Source organism: Electrona antarctica (genome assembly GCF_951216825.1).
Source record: "Electrona antarctica genome assembly, chromosome: 10".
NCBI lineage: Eukaryota > Metazoa > Chordata > Actinopteri > Myctophiformes > Myctophidae > Electrona > Electrona antarctica.
Window position 1 is genome coordinate 26,208,945 of NC_136791.1, and position 15,831 is coordinate 26,224,775.

At 42.9% G+C, this 15,831-nt stretch overlaps 1 protein-coding gene across 2 annotated transcripts in view; it reads right to left on the reverse strand.

The window, feature by feature from the left end:
- Positions 1–666: 666 nt before the first annotated feature.
- Positions 667–15,831, reverse strand: part of LOC306930564 (placenta-specific protein 9-like) — a 16,767-nt gene continuing 1,602 nt past the window's right edge. For both annotated transcript variants that reach the window (XM_079511589.1, XM_079511588.1), the window contains 2 exons: positions 7,017–7,108; positions 667–2,084 (listed from right to left, as the gene is read on the reverse strand). In XM_079511589.1, the coding sequence (XP_079367715.1) occupies positions 1,923–2,084; positions 7,017–7,108 (254 nt within the window). In that variant the 3' untranslated portion in view covers positions 667–1,922. The remainder of the gene's footprint in view (positions 2,085–7,016; positions 7,109–15,831) is intronic.

Consider the following 15,831-nt stretch of genomic DNA (forward strand, 5'->3'; position numbering starts at 1 on the left):
ACATTTTGTCATAGACAGTAGAGGGCAACAAAGAAGCATGGGTGAAAGAGCATGGCGGGAAAAGGCTGGTTGGGTATTTGGGTAGCCTGGCTTGGCCAGCCTCATAGTAGGGCTTTAAGCAACTAGTCGACTATTCAACTAGTCGACTAGTAAATCCACTAGTCGACCTTGTTGGTACTAGTTGACTAGTTTTTGTAGGCCTCAAGATCAGCTAGATTGTAGTTATAGTCACCAATGTACACAGTTTTTAAATGTACAACAATTGTTTTTAAAACAATAAAACAATTTACATAATAGGTAGGCCTAGTTAAACAACTAGTCCAGGAGTTCTCAACCCGTGGGTCGCGACCCCCCAGGGGGGTCGCCAAAATATTTTGGGGGGTCCCCAAATTATTTTCAAAAAGAAAAAGGTCTTTTTTTTTTGCAACTGAATGGCTGGAAAAGAGAAATGAAGAGTTTACACAGTACACATAGTACATGCATAAACTTTCCTTAATGATTATATCTGGTTTCAGTATTTATTCACTGTATTTTCACTATTATTATGGTTATTGTAGCGGTCAATTTGTATTGGGGGTGGGGAGGGGGGCGGGGCGGGGGTCACGAGACACGGCCAAAGCATTTCTGGAGGTCCCCGGCCAAAAACGTTGAGAACCCCTGAACTAGTCGACTATCGCTAGAAGTGAAAGCCCTACCTCATAGCGTGGACTCAGTGAATCCTCGCTATGAGGCTGGCCAAGCCAGGCTAGTAGTTGGGTACTGTATAACCTCACTTCACCAGGCTTTCGATCCACCTTGGAGGAAAGTAACGCCCAAATCACACCACAGGGTCGGGTCACCACACCAATGCAACTATCAACTCAATGAGTTGCATGTGGTTTACCTTAAAAATAATATTGTTTTGTCCCACGACGCGGCCCTTTGGTGTGCTTTGGGCTTAACACAGACCAGATAGGCTACTAAATCGCTATGTGAACCCAGCCTGGAGCGGATATGGTAACTTTAGCTTACGTCATGTTGTAGTCACTGGTTTGTAGTCATCAGGCAGGAAACCACAACCGGAATAATAAGAACTACCCAAAATATTTCCCCACAATCATAATAATTTTAGGGCCTACCAAATAAGAAATAATTTCTCTGTGGCAAAACAAAGTTATACAGACGCAAAAATAAGTCTTTGGAAAGTACACTCAAATTTGTATTTTAAAAATCAGCAAAACTACTGTACCCTGCATCAAGGCTTTTATTGGGTATAGGCCCTAAAAATTATGATCGTGGGAATTATTTGGGGTATTTCCGGCTTGTGGTTTCCTGCCTGATGACTACAAATCAGTAACATGACGTAAATTACCACCTGCTCCCGACCGGATCATAACCTCGAAAAGGAATGCTGCCCAGGCCCCAGGCTAGTAGGTACTGTGTAAAAGTGAATGAGTCCATCGGAAACAGCATTGTAAACATGTCCTCTGGGTCTGTGCTGGAGCACTGTTGACTGTGGAGAGAATGGGCCTGAATGACAGGAGGAGAAGGGGACGAGGAGGGTTGTCCCAGGAATAGCAAAGAGTGAATATATATATAACACTGACAAGTACACTGAGCATTAGTGTCGTGATCTATCAGCCTTACTGCTGTATACATAAGCCCCGCCTGCTCTCCTGGGATAGATAGAGGCTTTGCTTTGATACACAGGAAAATATACCCCCACGCAGCACATTTACAACACTTTGCAAACTACAGGCATGGTGCATCAAAGTCAGCTTCCAGGAATGCACATGTCAGTCAAACTGGCTGGCTCATGATTTAAACATTGTTCCAAGTGCCGCAAGAGCTTAATTGTGTTGTTGTGCTTGCTTGGCCCCAACTGGATGATTGCTCGCCGGTCCATTGCGTCCGGTCCGGTCCAGCGAGCGTCCTCGTTTGGCTCAAGAGGAGGAGGGCACCCTCTCTCCCGGCGGGTCGTCAAAGATGTCCACCGTTGTTTGCTTCCCGGTAGTGTCCAGGAGGGGGCTCCACTCTGGGGCCTCGATGGCATCCTGGAGAAGAGCCAGCTCTGCCTCCAGCTTCCCCACAGTCTCTTCTACTTTCTGCAGAAGAGCAGAACAAGAAGGCATGTTTGTCCTCTGACCGCTTTTTTTCCTCCTACACCAGATGTCAAAATATAGAGTATACACATGCGTCCCTTTCCCACCTCACGCCCCCCCCTCATCTAGACTGAGTGGCACAACATTGCATTATTGAAAACGAGCACTTCCAAACTCTGAAACATGATCAAACTTAATCTGCACATGATTGCTTGACAGAAAATAGCTCATACGGCAGATTTTTATTAAACAAAAACTTTGATAATTCAAGCTTTCCGTATACAGCTGCAATGTTTGTGAGTTTAGCGTTGTTTAATACAATCAGATAGGACCTTTCTGTTTGGATGTATATGGTCAAGGCCAGAAAGTTGTTTTTTTGCCAGGTGTTCGCATTATAATTTCCGGGTACGATGATGTCACAAGCATAGCCTCTATAGCTGATCCACAAACTCGCAACACGTTGCTTGCAACGTGAGCTTGTAGATATGTTATTATAGGGGCTGCTGGGGTTCTTCTGTCTTGCCCCTCGCCTGTAGTCCAGTAATTAAAGAAAAACAATCCTCTTAGGTTGGACTAAATTGCTTTATTTTGTTTCTCAACTGATTCTGACAGGACAAAAAAATCCACCCTAATCTGCTCACTGCAAATACTCTAAATTTGCCTTAATCCAAGATGCCACCATTGACAACCTATTATGAGGCAATATTTTCTAAATCTCCTTATGCTTTAAGTAGCTGCATGTGACATGTCAAACTAGGGGGTTTTCATGATTCTGAATCCATTCCAAGCATTAGTTTTGCATGAAAAACACTCCTTGGACTAAATTTGGCCATAGCCACTTACCCAAATGTGCCCAAAATGTGCTGACCTCATCACATTTGTGATGACGGCTATGGCCGTTTGGAATGGCTTCAGAATCATGAAAACCCCCTAGTTTGACATGCCACAGGCTACTTAAAGCAGAATCAAATTTAGAAAATATTGCCTTATAATAGGTTGTCAATGGTGGCATCTTGGATTAAGGCAAATTTAGCAAATTTGCAGTGAGCAGATTAGGGCAGATTTTTTTTATCCTGGCTAGGAAACAAAATAAAGCAATTTAGTCCAACCTCTGCCATTTAATTATTGGACAATTGAAGCTCATATTATCTCGACAGTGGTACGGGTATAGCACAATCCAAAAGCAATGTCAATAACCAAAATGCATGTATACATTTCAACCACATGAACTGGATCCCTATTCTGGGCTGAATATTCAATGAAAATAACTGATCTATAATCTCACAACAACACATAGCAATGTGCATCGCAACACCTTGTGAGCTTGTACTGTAGTAGATAGTCATATTATTGTACTGTAGTAGATAGTCATATTATTGTACTGTAGTAGATAGTCATATTATTTCGGCAAAGAGATTTGGTGTAGAGGGAAGAAAGGTCTGTGAGGGACTAGTATATAGGTTTTAAGTGGTTAAATACATAAATGACAGATACTTTCTATAAATTTACACCATATAAATACAGATACAGATCCAGAGATACAGAGACCATTTCATATGACCAATGTATTTCATATACTGTAGGCCAGTGGTTCCCAAAGTGGGGTCCGCGGACCCCTAGGGGTACGCGACGCATAGCCAGGGGGTACCCGAAATAATTCCCAGAAAAAAGAAAGAAAAACCTTTTTTTTCTTTTTTTCCCCCTTTTTTAACATTAAAATTATGTTTATCTACGTGGTCATTTCTGCCAAGTTGCGCAATAAACGTATCTTTTGTGTTGTTCATTGTGTTTCTCCCATGTTTGCTTTGGGCCAATAGCTGACATGATTACTAAAACTACAACATCAGTCAACCTGTCGTGACCCCAAACAGTAACAGCAGGAACAACAAAAAGACTCAGGACACTTGAAAGGTTTCTGCGGCCGCTTCAGATGAGGGGGTACCTGGAAAAATGTCTACCCCAAAAGGGGTACCTGGTCCAAAAAGGTTTGGGCACCCCTGCTGTAGGCTATGATGTATCTAACATCTCCCTCGATGTTAGATACATAGGACAGTATAGTACAGTCGGTAGTGCTGTCGCCTCACAGCAGGAAGGTCCTGGGTTCGATTCCCGCTGGGGGCGTGTTCTCTCCTCCGCGTCATCAGTGCCTATACTCTAGGTGGGGTTGGCGAAAGGGCCTTTCTGTGTGGAGTTTGCATGTTCTCCCCGTGTTCACTAGGTTATGTACCCCCACAAAAAACATGCAGTAATCCTGGTCTCTAAACTGCCTCCCCCTGGCCAGCCGGTGCGCCTGATGGGAGGGGAAAGGAACTGGTCAGAATAACGTGTTCCTTCCACGCGCTACGTCTGGCCGGGGAAACTCCCCCCTGTCAGGTGAAAAGAAGCAGCTTGGACTCCTCATGCATAGAAGGAAGCATGAGGTCAGTCCGCTGCCCCCCCCCCCCCTCCCCCAGGTTGGCAGAGGAAGTGTAGCGCCCAGGATTAGATAATTGACACTGGGTGAAAAAATGGGTTGCAAAATCGTGGGATAAAAATGTAAAAAATAAAAAGAAATAACATCTCCCTCGATCCTCACAAATAACACCCCAGATCCATTTTGGGGGAACAAAGTATCAAGTTCAAAAGTCCACCAGCTGTTTTGTTTTTTAACATGTAAATTCTATATAATTAGTCCCCCAGAGTTCTACAATAGCCTAGAGGTCTTTCTCTCTGCACAAAATGTTTTTTTCCGGAAAAGCCAATCTACAAACTCATACCAATTTCCCTGAATATTCCTCCAAGATTAGGGACACAACAGCCTTCAAGGTGTCTATCTCTTCCTCTATTTGGAATCCCCATACATCTCAGATCACTTACTGTACCACATGTTTACACATTTTAAAATGTCTGGCATTGATGTAAATTGTATGCTCGCTCACTAATCTTTATTTTTTGGTACTTCTTTCCTGTGTGGGGGGAGGTACTGTACAATAATACATCTTACTTACTGTGATAATTGCATTACAAGTTACAACTCACTCAGCTGTTACACGTGAAATTAGGTGGAGCAGGCAGGAAATGTGTAGGGGGATCTTAATGGCACAAATCTGAACCAGACAGTGGCCTTGTGGTTAGAGTGTCCGCCCTGAAACTGGGAGGTCGGGGGTTCGATCCACGGCCGGGTCATACCAAAGACTGTAAAAATGGGAGCCAATGCCTCCCTGCTTGGCAATCAGCATCAATGGGTTGGATTGGGGGGGTCAAATCAACTAATCAAATGATTCCCGAGCGCGGCACGGCTGCGGCTCACCGCTCCTTGGCTGCGAGATGGGTCAAATGCGGAGTACAAATGTATCTGCGGTAATGTGTGTGACAAATCGTACGACTTTGACTTTGTTTTCACCAAACTATCCCTGCAGCTGCTTAGGTCTTTTGTATAAGTACATCGTGGGACATCTTTAAATGAATGGCCTACAGCAGGGGTGGGCAACTTTGACGATGGAGAGTGCCACAATATTTCCACACTCACTCCAGATGGGCCACATTGCATATTACTGTTGTAGAAAAAGATTGCCGATCTACAATCTCAAAACGTGTCACAGTGCGATGCATTTTGAGCTTGTAGATCAGCTATTTTTAGTAATGCCTCTCAAATGCCTTTAATTATAGTTATGTTAACTGTATATAAACTAAATACATTGGAAATAAAAAAGACAATATGTGTCAGTGTCTTTTTATGCTATGCTATCTTTGAAACATTTTCATATCCATTAGCATTAACATATCCAGTGTAGTAGTATCTGTTTTAGTGGATTGTATGTCAACTCAGCCTGCAATTTCTCCCACAAACTCAGTTCTGTTCTACAAGTAATAATTGATCTTTGATTTTTGGATATTGCTATTGGTTGATAATTGAGATATGAGCTTCAGGTATAAGGGGACTAAGACAGAATGGGGCCCTGGGCTCAAACTGTTTATTGGGCAGAAGGAGCTATTGAGGAAGACAGAAGCCAAAGCACTTGGCTGCACACAAAATGGACAATCGCGTTTTGTCTAAATAAAAAAAGACAGATGAACATTTTTCCCTGAGTGTGGATCATATTGAATTCCACTGTAGTCTCTTTACTCTGCAGTGCAGTGGCTCCAGAACCAGGTTGAAATGAAAGAAGATTTATTTGTGGGTGAGCACAATGGGCCTTAAACTTCATAATGGATTAATACTTTGCCACATGAATAATACAGTCATTCATTCATATGAATAATAGAGACACTCTTATGTATAAATAATACAGTTATTCATGCTGCAGTCAGTCATGCCCTCACGCAGAAAGGTTAGAGTTTTTCGGAACTGAAACTTTTTTTTTTAAGTAACCACACATGATTTATGCAGAGGTGCTTAAGCCGAGTGAAGAAGCCATATCTTTGTCAGAATCGAATCCTTTAAAGGAAATTCTGAGGATTTCTTTGCACCGTCAGCTGGAATAGAGGTTGACATTTGATAATGTTACGAACAATGAGCCAAACATCCCAGAATCCTAAGAATTCAAACCACCAAGGACCTACTGTACTGTAACTAAGGAACAAAAGCTTTTGGAAGCATAGAGCAGTGGTTCCCAAAGTGGGGTCCGGGGACCCTTATGGGTCTGTAACTCTAAGAGTGTTCCATTTGTACACTCTCAGAGTTAAATTAACATTGATTTTACAATATAAATTGGGGTTCCCAGAGATAGAAATGCCATTAAATGGGGGTGCATAGACTATATGCACGTCAAACTGGGGGTCCTTGAAATTAAACGGGTTGAGAATCACTGCGACAGCAGTAAAAATCTTCTCTTATGGAGGTCCCTGGAATATCTTTTCAAATGGGGGTCCGCGGGCCAATTAGTGTCAATTTGGGGGTCCTCGACATGAAAAAGTTTGGGAACCACTGGCAGAGAGCATAATATCCTTTCCTACCTTCTCCACTACATCCAGGCGGCCGTGAAGAGAAGTGTGATCCTGGCAGGCACTGGAGCGCACCGCTCTGGGCTTGAGGTTAGAGTCCGGCCCTGGTCAAGGAAAACACAGGTATTATTTAGAGGTGTTGTGCAGAAGAAAAAAAACTTCTTTTAAAACTACAGAGACACACCAAAATGCTTCTTCAAGGTATTGCGTTCAGATTTCCATGTGAAAGAATGTGATGTGCAGTTTAAATTGGCCTTAGTTCATATTCCCCTACTTAAAGGTATTTTCAGTGATTTCACTTAATTCAAATATTTTTTTTAATATATATAATCCTCCCTACCTCCCGATCGAGTGGGGGCGGGCCTTGGTGCACGTGCTGTTGGCCTGTTGCGCGTCCACCCCCCCCCACTGTAGAGCGTGTGCATGTGCACATCTTGTTACCGAGGCGGATCAGTTTTTTTTCCCAATCACCCAAATCACTGAATGCTCCTTTAAACTGCCACAGACTATTTACTCAGGTGTATGCTGTTTTTACGATTAATTGACAAGCACACACACCAATCCAATCACTGAGGCTCTTTTTTCTATTCTGGCCTCTTTTTTTAATATTGATTGATTGATTCAAATGGATGGCAGATCTCCTGGTTCATTATAGGGCTATGTGGACTGTCTGCGAGTGGACAAAGGGATTGCCTGTGATGGGAACAGGCCAGGGACAACATGGAGGTCTGGTTCTGAACATGCTGCTATTGAAAGGCATGCTCAGAACGCTCATGACACGAAGCCATCTCTCCTCTCTTATCGTTCCATAGGACAGTGGTTCCCAAACCTTTTCATGTCAAGGACCCCCAAATTGACACTAATTAGCTCACAGACCCCAATTTGAAAAGATATGCCAGGGACCCCCCATAAGAGAAGATTTGTATGGCTCTAGCTGTGATTCTCAACCACGTTCAAGGACCCTCAGTTTGATATGCATTAGGCTACGGACCCCACTTTGGGAACCTAAGGCATAGGAGCTACAGACATATCCTGTGCATATTCTGGCCTAGTGCTCACTCGCTGCCATCAAGAGAACTCACTAGACAGACACTAGGGTGTAACAAAGAATACAGTAACTGCATCGATTTTAATTATTTCAACAATCGAAAGTATATCGATATGTAAATAGCAACATATGGTATCATTGGACTTCGTATCGCTTTGCAATGGAAATAATCTCATCAATCATTGATTGTTGCTGAGTAAGTAAGAAATGAAATGAAACAAGGCCAGACCTCAGATTCTTTAAAGCTTTTTGTTATACAATAAAAGCAAAGCTCAATGGAGGAAAAACATTTTTTTATGAAGAACTATACGACTGTAAAACCACGATGTTACCCCACACCTCCACCAGTCCACACATTCTCTATTTCATTATTTCCTTCTTTCTGTCAGTCATTCAGTCAGTCTCTCTCGCACACTCTTCTCTGCTACCTCCACATGTTTGCTATTACACTCAGCATGCAGGCAGCTTGCAGTCTCAGCCACTCAGCTCACCACATTTAGCCTTTCTGCTGACTTTGCTCTCCTGGTAAACTGAGCTGAGATCAGATAAACGAGCTCCAGCCGTCACTGGGATCTGGTTCTGACCCATGCGGTTGTAGTTGAACCCATTTAGACGGTACCTGAGGACGATTCTACAAATGTCTTCTAAATCATGACAGTTTTCTGAATAACCTTATGTTTCTATATTAGTGGTTTTCAAATTATTTCATGGCAAGGACCCCAGAAATGTTGTGAAATTGGCCGCCGACCCCCATCTGAAAATATGTTGTTTCAGGGTTCTGAAAGAATATATATTCAAAGATTTGCGCCACATTTTCAGGATTTAAAACAAATAGCAGACCTACAAGCTCGTAGCGAAGCTATGAGCTTGTAGATCTGCTATTTTTCAATAGCTAAAGTATAACATAATGCTTAAAACACCAAAAGGGGTTCCCGCATAGAATGGGTTAACATGGACAACTGTTCTGATCCACAATCAGTAAAATTATGCATCACACACAAACAACAGAACTAAATGTGAAATGTTGAAGCCAATGACGACATATCACAGTAAAGACATGTATAATTGGGATCGAAAATACAGCAGCACAACAAGCGATTATTGAAAAGAATAACATGTTAAATTATGTAATCCACCAACATTGCCAACCTTCCTAAAAGCTATTATATTATTATATTATATAAGCTATTATATGGCTCTTCTACATGTGAAAGTGTCAACAGATGTGTCATTATTATGTATTATCTATCATAAATGTATTATTATCTTGAAGATAAGCTGTGACATAATGGTCACATTTGAGGACCTGAGTTGAACCACAGTGGCCGTTAGAATCAAGGCTTCAAAGTACAACAAAGTAAGGGGAAAGTTTAGGTTATATTGTTCCCCTTATTTCCTCTTGCTGTAAAAGATGTGTTTCCAATTATGTGTTTCTCTTTGAAGCCAACAGATTTAGATGGAATAAACCTTCATTCTCAAACCAGGCCCATTTATTTCCTAACGCCTCCACAGTCTTAATGACTGCAGTTGGGCCACGCTCCAGTACTGTACCTCCCGTTGCTGTTTATGAAGAAAGTGTGAGTTTTCATTGCCATATCCAATTTGACGAAGGAATGCGACGAAAGCAGATCGAGCTTGAGATGCATTTGTATTTGTAAACAGTTTGATGAAATAATCCGGTGTGTGTGTGTGTGTGTGTGTGTGTGTGTGTGTGTGTGTGTGTGTGTGTGTGTGTGTGTGTGTGTGTGTGTGTGTGTGTGTGTGTGTGTGTGTGTGTGTGTGTGTGTTCTGATTGTGAAATGGAGAGGCAAAGAATGAAAGAAGTGAGTCATCTCACAAAGTGGATTTCTTTGGTTCTCTGCATGCATACCTTGGAGTGTTAAATCCCTCTTATACATTTAAAGATTGTCTGGTCAAACCTTTGTGATTAGCTAATATAATTGTCTAGATATATGACAATATTACAATGTTTTGTGCTTGATTATAGCTATGCCTTCGTTTCTGCCAAAAGAAACTGCAACTAATGACTCTCTACGAAAAGGAGGACATCTGTCCAATATGCAGGTTTTACTATTTTTTTATGCAGGTTTGACTATTTACAACAGTTTAGTAAGAAACCCTTAATTGTTCTCATTTGTTAGAAAGCATGGTCATGTAGAAATAGCCATTAATGGTTGCGTCCACCAACCAAACCTCCATCTATTTGTGTTCTCTTCTTGTGTATAAAGAGAACACATTTCAACATTCAGCATGTGGCAGTCTCCGAGAGCTCTCGACTTTTGTTAATACATCCTTGACTCATTCCACTCAGTTAATACATACTCGACTCATTCCACTCTACCCTTGTGGGAATCATTTTTGTACAAGTCATACTGAAGTAAGTTATGCTTTTTAATTCCTGCCAATACAATAGAAGCACAGCTCCCTAGCTGCCTCCAACTGGAACTTTGTATAGTATAGGCAAAAGAGCAATTGCATTGATCAAAGGGAGCAAAACCATGTTGACACATTATAAAAAAAGTTCAGCACTACGTTTTTGCAGTTGAAAACACCTTTTTTGCTCAAAGAAATCCTTTCGTACTCCTTTTTGTCATCATCCAAGTGTGCCCTTTTCACAGATACTATAGTGGAGTTCAGAGCTTCATGCACAGGCTTACAAAAACATTTGTCTCAGAAAGCCCAACAATCCAGAGACCACAAACAAAACAGCTCAAACACAGCGGTTCTTCTGGCTGGCGACTTCATTAAAATGTATGAGCTTAGCTTGCCTTCTTAGACTAAAATGCCATTCAACTTTAGGTGTCTGCTGTAGAATTATCTATCTTAAAATCTATAATAGAATACACTTAATATGAGACGATGTAGATAACCTCTATTCTTACAGCCATTCCGAACTGCATTCCTGCCCGTTATGCAATAAGCCAGAAAACCAATTGGGACAAACTATGCCCTTTTGCCTGCATGAATAGACAATTATCTTTTGAATCTTATATCTTAATAACTGTCTTTCCTCCCCGTTAGAAAGCCTTGAGAGATGTGGGGGACTAGTTGTTATTCCTCTGGCTGGCCTCTGACTATCCCCCAATGCGTAGTCTTGTCTTTGCAGTGGACTGGCGTGTTTTTACAACAATATCCTGCGGTAACATTTTACAGGCTCCATTACACAGCCCTGAGGTGTGCCAAGTACATCCAGGAAGCAAGCCAAGGAAAACCAAAGAATGGATCATGAGAGATAAGACACTTCTCTATAGTGTCACTGTCGGCTAGAAACCTTGTATGTCCAAAACCGTTCTTTTCAAGTAAAATCGTGAAAATAGCTCACAACGCTTCATGGTGTGAGGTGTTGAGAGCTTGTAGATCTGCTATTTTCACTATTTTTGTGCGACACACTTGTATGAGGAAGTTGGACAAAAACAAAGTTGAAATATGGAGATACAAGGTTTCCGCCCGACAGTGACAATATTCTTTTGCAGTGAAGAAACACACCAGATGTCAGCTGTTCATTTTTGGCTGGACCAGCAGAGCCAGCCCAATGTACTGGCTGGCTGGCTGACTGACTGACTGACTGACTGACTGACTGACTGACATATCCTAATTTGTACGGACAAGCCAGTCTCAGAGCAATCGTGAGTGAGCAGAGTACGAGTCTGCGGTGGCCTCTGGCTCGTGAATGCTCAGGTTGGTCGTGTGCCTGGGGTGTGTATTCCATCAACGTTGCTAATTCAATTTTGGTTGAAATTTAAAAAGCAATTAGGCTAAGGCTATTAATTTCGTTAACACAATTAAGCCATGTCTTTAGTCAACATGAACTCAAACCAGGCTTGAACAATCCTGCACATGGAGTAGCCTACAGCCCAGAAGAACAGTCGATTGCCGAAATGAAGATACAGTAAAGGTCTCCACACACCGAGCGCAAATTCGGATTTTTAAGCGGCGTTTCTCCATCAGTTTTCCGAAAAACGCGGCCGGTGTGCAACCACCTTAAAGGTCCTTAATTTGCGACGATCCTTCCGCAGTTTGTTTTTGCAAAACACAGCAAGGACCTTAAAGGCCGATTCATACTCAAACTGCAACCTGACATCCCGCCGCGGTGGTGAGCGACTCACCGCTCACCCAAACATCTCTCTTGTTTTTACTAACCACCTTATCACTGAGAACTTGAGTATGAATAGGCCTTAAGTCGCAGAAACAAGCAAAAACAGGAGTTGTTCTTCTCAGCAGTGGAACAAACCCTGCTGCTGAAAAATTAAAAGTTTTTGTATGTAATTGTGTGCGATATGGACGGTACTTCAGTATACTTGTACAACAAATAACATTTCACATCCAGGAATTCACGATATAGACACTACCACGGTCTATCCCGTTAAATTGCCCGCAATTGTGCACGTTACCCACACTCGCAGTCAGATTTAAGTTAACACTGAGGATGTTGCTGTACAGTATATGAGATGGGGTATATGCTGTATATGAGATAGATAGGGTGAGAGTCGCTGCCTTTTGGCTTGGAAAGGAGCCAGCTTAGGTGGTTCGGGCATCTGGTTAGGATGCCTCTCTGGCGTCTCCCTAGGGAGGTTCTCGAGGCACGTCCCACTGGGAGGAGACCTCGGGGCAGACCAAGGCGCAGATGGAGGAATCACATCGACTCACTGGCCTTATAGTAAGAGAAATCTATGAAAATCTGGGAACTAAATCGTTACCAAGAAATTTCTTCACCAATGTGTTTCTAAAGGTGTCTAATAACATGTACTAAAAGTTTTAAATTCAACTCCCGTGGGAAAATTGAGTTATTAGCATAATATGTGACCATACCCATAACATCCTATATAAGGCAAAAAAGTCCAAATTTCATCATTCTTTAAGTAGCATGTGACATATGAAACTAGGGTGATTTCATGATTCTGAATCCATTCCAAGCATTAGTTTTGCACAAAAAACACTCCTTGGGAGGAAAACGGCCACACAAACGTGATGAGGTCAGCACATTTGGTCAACTGGATATGGCCTAATTTAGCCCAAGGAGTGTTTTTTGTGCAAAACTAATGCTTGGAATGGATTCAGAATCATGAAATCACCCTAGTTTCATATGTCACATGCTACTTAAAGAATGATGAAATTTGGACTTTTTTGCCTTATATAGGATGTTATGGGTATGGTCACATATTATGCTAATAACTCAATTTTCCCACGGGAGTTGAATTTCAAACTTTTAGTACATGTTATTAGACACCTTTAGAAACACATTGGTGAAGCAATTTCTTGGTAACGATTTAGTTCCCAGATTGGTCAAATACCTGATAAAATGCCCTTACTATTAGAACGCCTCGGGATCCCCCAGGAGGAAGTCACTAATGTTGCTCTGGAGAGGGAAGTCTGGAGCTCTCTGGTGGAGCTGTTGCCCACGCAACCCGACTACGGATAAGCGGTTGAAGATGGATGGATGGATGGATGGATGGATGTTGCTGTATGTTTCCAGCCAGAGGCAGCTTGAGGTGTAGTAGTTAAATTCACTGTGGTCCAGCAAGGCCCCGCTTGGCAAAGCTCACCAACTCTTTGCTTGACAATGATAAATGTACTGGCTGCAATCTGCTAAAGGCATGAAACGAGCGATAAATGTTCACTGGTTTGTAGTACCATGACCTTCAGCTCAATGCTCATATGCTGTACTAGCAAAGGCGTGCTCCCTGCCTGGCTTATGGACAGAATAGCCAGTCCAGGCTAGCCTAGTGCTTCATTTTTGCGTCGCAGTTTACTATGAAAACCTGCAAAACCTGTCTGTCAGTCACACTAAAACCTGTCAGTCAGTCCGTCCGTCCGTCCGTCCGTCCGTCGACGGCCTTGTGACACTCCATATATGGATCTGACCTCAACGGACCCCATCAAACCCTGTACACTCAAGACACGCTCCATATATGGCCAGACCTCATCAAACGCTGTACACTTAAGACACTGCCACCCTTAGATCTCCATATATGGAGCTGACCTGTTCTGACATTCCATATGTTGATCTGACCTCACCAAACCCTGTGCTTTCAAGATACACTCCATATATGGCCAGTACAGAATTAATTCCATATGTTCATCTGACCCCCCCATGCCAAAACGTCAGCGCTCGCCCAGCAGTCTACCGTCACCAGATGCGTGCACGCGGCGAGGTCGCTTCTCGCCCTCAGGGCGTCTTACTGGTAGTATAGTAGTTAGTTAGTATCGTGCCGAAGATAGCAGTATAAGACTGCTCACAAGTTGTAAGCTCACAAGTTGTACAGTATAAGTCTCAACAAGTCACAGCATCAACGTCGTGATGTGAGCTTGTAGAACTTTTGGCGTGCAACTCCATCATACGATGATGTATAAATAAATCATTAAAATCAAGCTTACAGCTGTCCAGAGGCTGTGTGGGTATGCTAGCATAATGAATAAGCCTCCATCCATCCATCCATCCACCCACCCCGCCTCTCTCTCTCTACTCCAAGGAAACAGATCATAGGAAAACAAAACAGGGTCTCACTGGAGTCATGATCTAATACACTGACTTCACACTGAGAGAGAGAGAGAGAGAGAGAGAGAGAGAGAGAGAGAGAGAGAGAGAGAGAGAGAGAGAGAGAGAGAGAGAGAGAGAGAGAGACAGACAGACAGACAAGAGAGGGAAAGACAGAGAGAGATGTGTGTTTGAGCGATGCCCAAGTGTGTCCATATGTACGTTTAACACACATACATGTACTCTTGGCCCAGCTAGTCTGTCTGTTCCGACAACAGTCCACAGGAGAGCAACTTCGGTGGAGTGAGTAATGGAGAACACAGCCTGGGCCAGAGCGCTATATAGGCTTAGCCAGGTCCAACTGAGCAACAGTGAGGTCCCGTGCGTACAACGAGCCAATAGAACGATGGGGCCCACCCAAAGTACACTCGCTCACTCACATCGACCAGTTACATCAGTCAGGAAGAAGCTGGATCAGTTCAACCATGCACAGAGATGTGTGCGCGCGCACGTGCATGTGTGCGTGCGTGCGTGCTTGTGTGTGCGTGCAAATTACTACACTCCCGAGTCCTGCATTTGGCCATTTTTGCATCATGAAGTCACTGTATTTCACACGCAGAGCCAGTTGATGTTGCACAGAGCTTGCAGTGGCATGGAGGAGCGGCCAGCGCTTTTCTATTTTTTTGTGTGTGAATTTCCATGGAATTGGTAGGTAAACAGATCAACCAATATGGATATAGTGAACGATAGTTTTTTGGGGGGCCACTGCGCTGAGTGCTGACGCTATATTCGATTATGTATGGTCACAGTTGCAGTGAAATTGGAAACATATGTGCTGGCTCACCCATCCAGCAACAAGCACGCGCGTACGCACAGTCATGCAATCGCACATGCCTGTATACTACATACCCACACACACATGTTCTGCCCCCCCCCCCCCCCCCACACACACACACACACACACACAGATGCGTTTACGCATACACAAGCAAACTCGTATAATGTGAATACCACGTTGTGTATGTTCGTCCAACAATCGCCCACACACACTTAAAGAAAGTGTGTGTTAATCCTGTTAAATATATACACTGGCCGCAGTCAGTGTGAATGTCAAAACCATACCGTAGAAACGTTTTTGTATAATAGAAATGACTGAGGCATTCCATCAACCGACGTATACAGCCCCTCCCAGATTAGTTTTCAACAGAAAAGTTTATATATTTTTTTACCAACATTCAATCATAAGCCATTTCCACCACAACACGGGATCACCTGGTCCAACACAACACACGAGGAAGCTATAG